This window comes from Aplysia californica, unplaced genomic scaffold (assembly GCF_000002075.1).
Source record: "Aplysia californica isolate F4 #8 unplaced genomic scaffold, AplCal3.0 scaffold00224, whole genome shotgun sequence".
NCBI lineage: Eukaryota > Metazoa > Mollusca > Gastropoda > Aplysiida > Aplysiidae > Aplysia > Aplysia californica.
The window spans coordinates 739,898-740,925 of record NW_004797494.1 but is presented as its reverse complement, the minus strand read 5'-3'; the positions used below and the strand labels follow the sequence as shown (position 1 = coordinate 740,925).

Below are 1,028 nucleotides of genomic sequence, written 5' to 3'. Positions count from 1 at the left end.
CTTCTTTTGTATGTTTGTCACTCTCTTGTGACCTGCTATTTCCGGGGTGCCTTGATAGTCGAAGCAGACCTTGTGCTGTTGGAGCTAGAGAGGTGAGCAGTCTAAGTCTGACTCCCTGTAAAGACTTCTCTGTTGACACCCACCCCTTTCAACTCTGTAGCTGTCGTAGTTTTATGGGGAAAGTGACACATGTGTTTCCAAGTTGCCAAAGATATAATAGATTTAGACTGAAATGTTGTATGCCCTCTACAGGAATCCCGTCCCGCTCTCCGCGATCCTCCCACTTCCTGACCGCGGACTCGAACCTGTTTCCTAAGATGAGCAGCCACCACTACCTCCCGAGCAGCGTGTCGGCGTCGGGCGTGTTGATACACCACCACCCGTCCTCCTCAAGCTCCACCCCTCTCCCGCTCAGACTAGGCTCCGCCCACGGCAACAGCTCGCCAGTGTCCTCCTCCTGCTCCAGACGTAAGGAATCTCCCATGGACATGCACAGCTACAGCGTATCCATGGATAATCTCATCCGCTGCTCGGTGCACCCTCCGCACGCCCCAGCGAACCGCTGCCTCAACACCCACTCCCTGAAATCCTTCCCCTCCTCCACCTCTCCCTCCTCCTCCTCCCCGCTATCCCACCACGGCCCACATGGCCCGCTCGTATCCTGCTCCTCCCCTCACTCCCAGCCCCGCTTCCAGCCCCACAACGTATCCTCATCATCATCATCAGTAGGAGGAGCAGCGTCGTCGTCATGCGGCACCCTTCAGCATCGCTTCTCTCCTCACGTCTACGCCTCCAACCCGCGCGGAAACAGCCCTGCTCTGATAGACCACCCTCTCTCCTCCTCCCCCAAACAGTCCCCGCACCACCACCACATGTACCCGATACGATGTCCGTCGGGGGGTGGTGGTAGCTCGGGTCCCCGCCTCTACCCCAGCTCCATCGGCCTCAACTCCCCCGGCCCACTCATCACCTCCCTGTCTCCTCTCAGAGGGCCCTCCAAGGCTGGCTGTGGCCCCATGAAGAGCTAC

At 58.7% G+C, this 1,028-nt stretch overlaps 1 protein-coding gene across 1 annotated transcript in view; it reads left to right on the top strand.

The window, feature by feature from the left end:
* Positions 1–1,028, top strand: part of LOC106010971 (putative protein TPRXL) — a 4,122-nt gene that overhangs the window by 2,648 nt on the left and 446 nt on the right. The window contains exon 4 of the mRNA XM_013083306.1: positions 253–1,023. Within this exon, the coding sequence (XP_012938760.1) occupies positions 253–1,023 (771 nt within the window). The remainder of the gene's footprint in view (positions 1–252; positions 1,024–1,028) is intronic.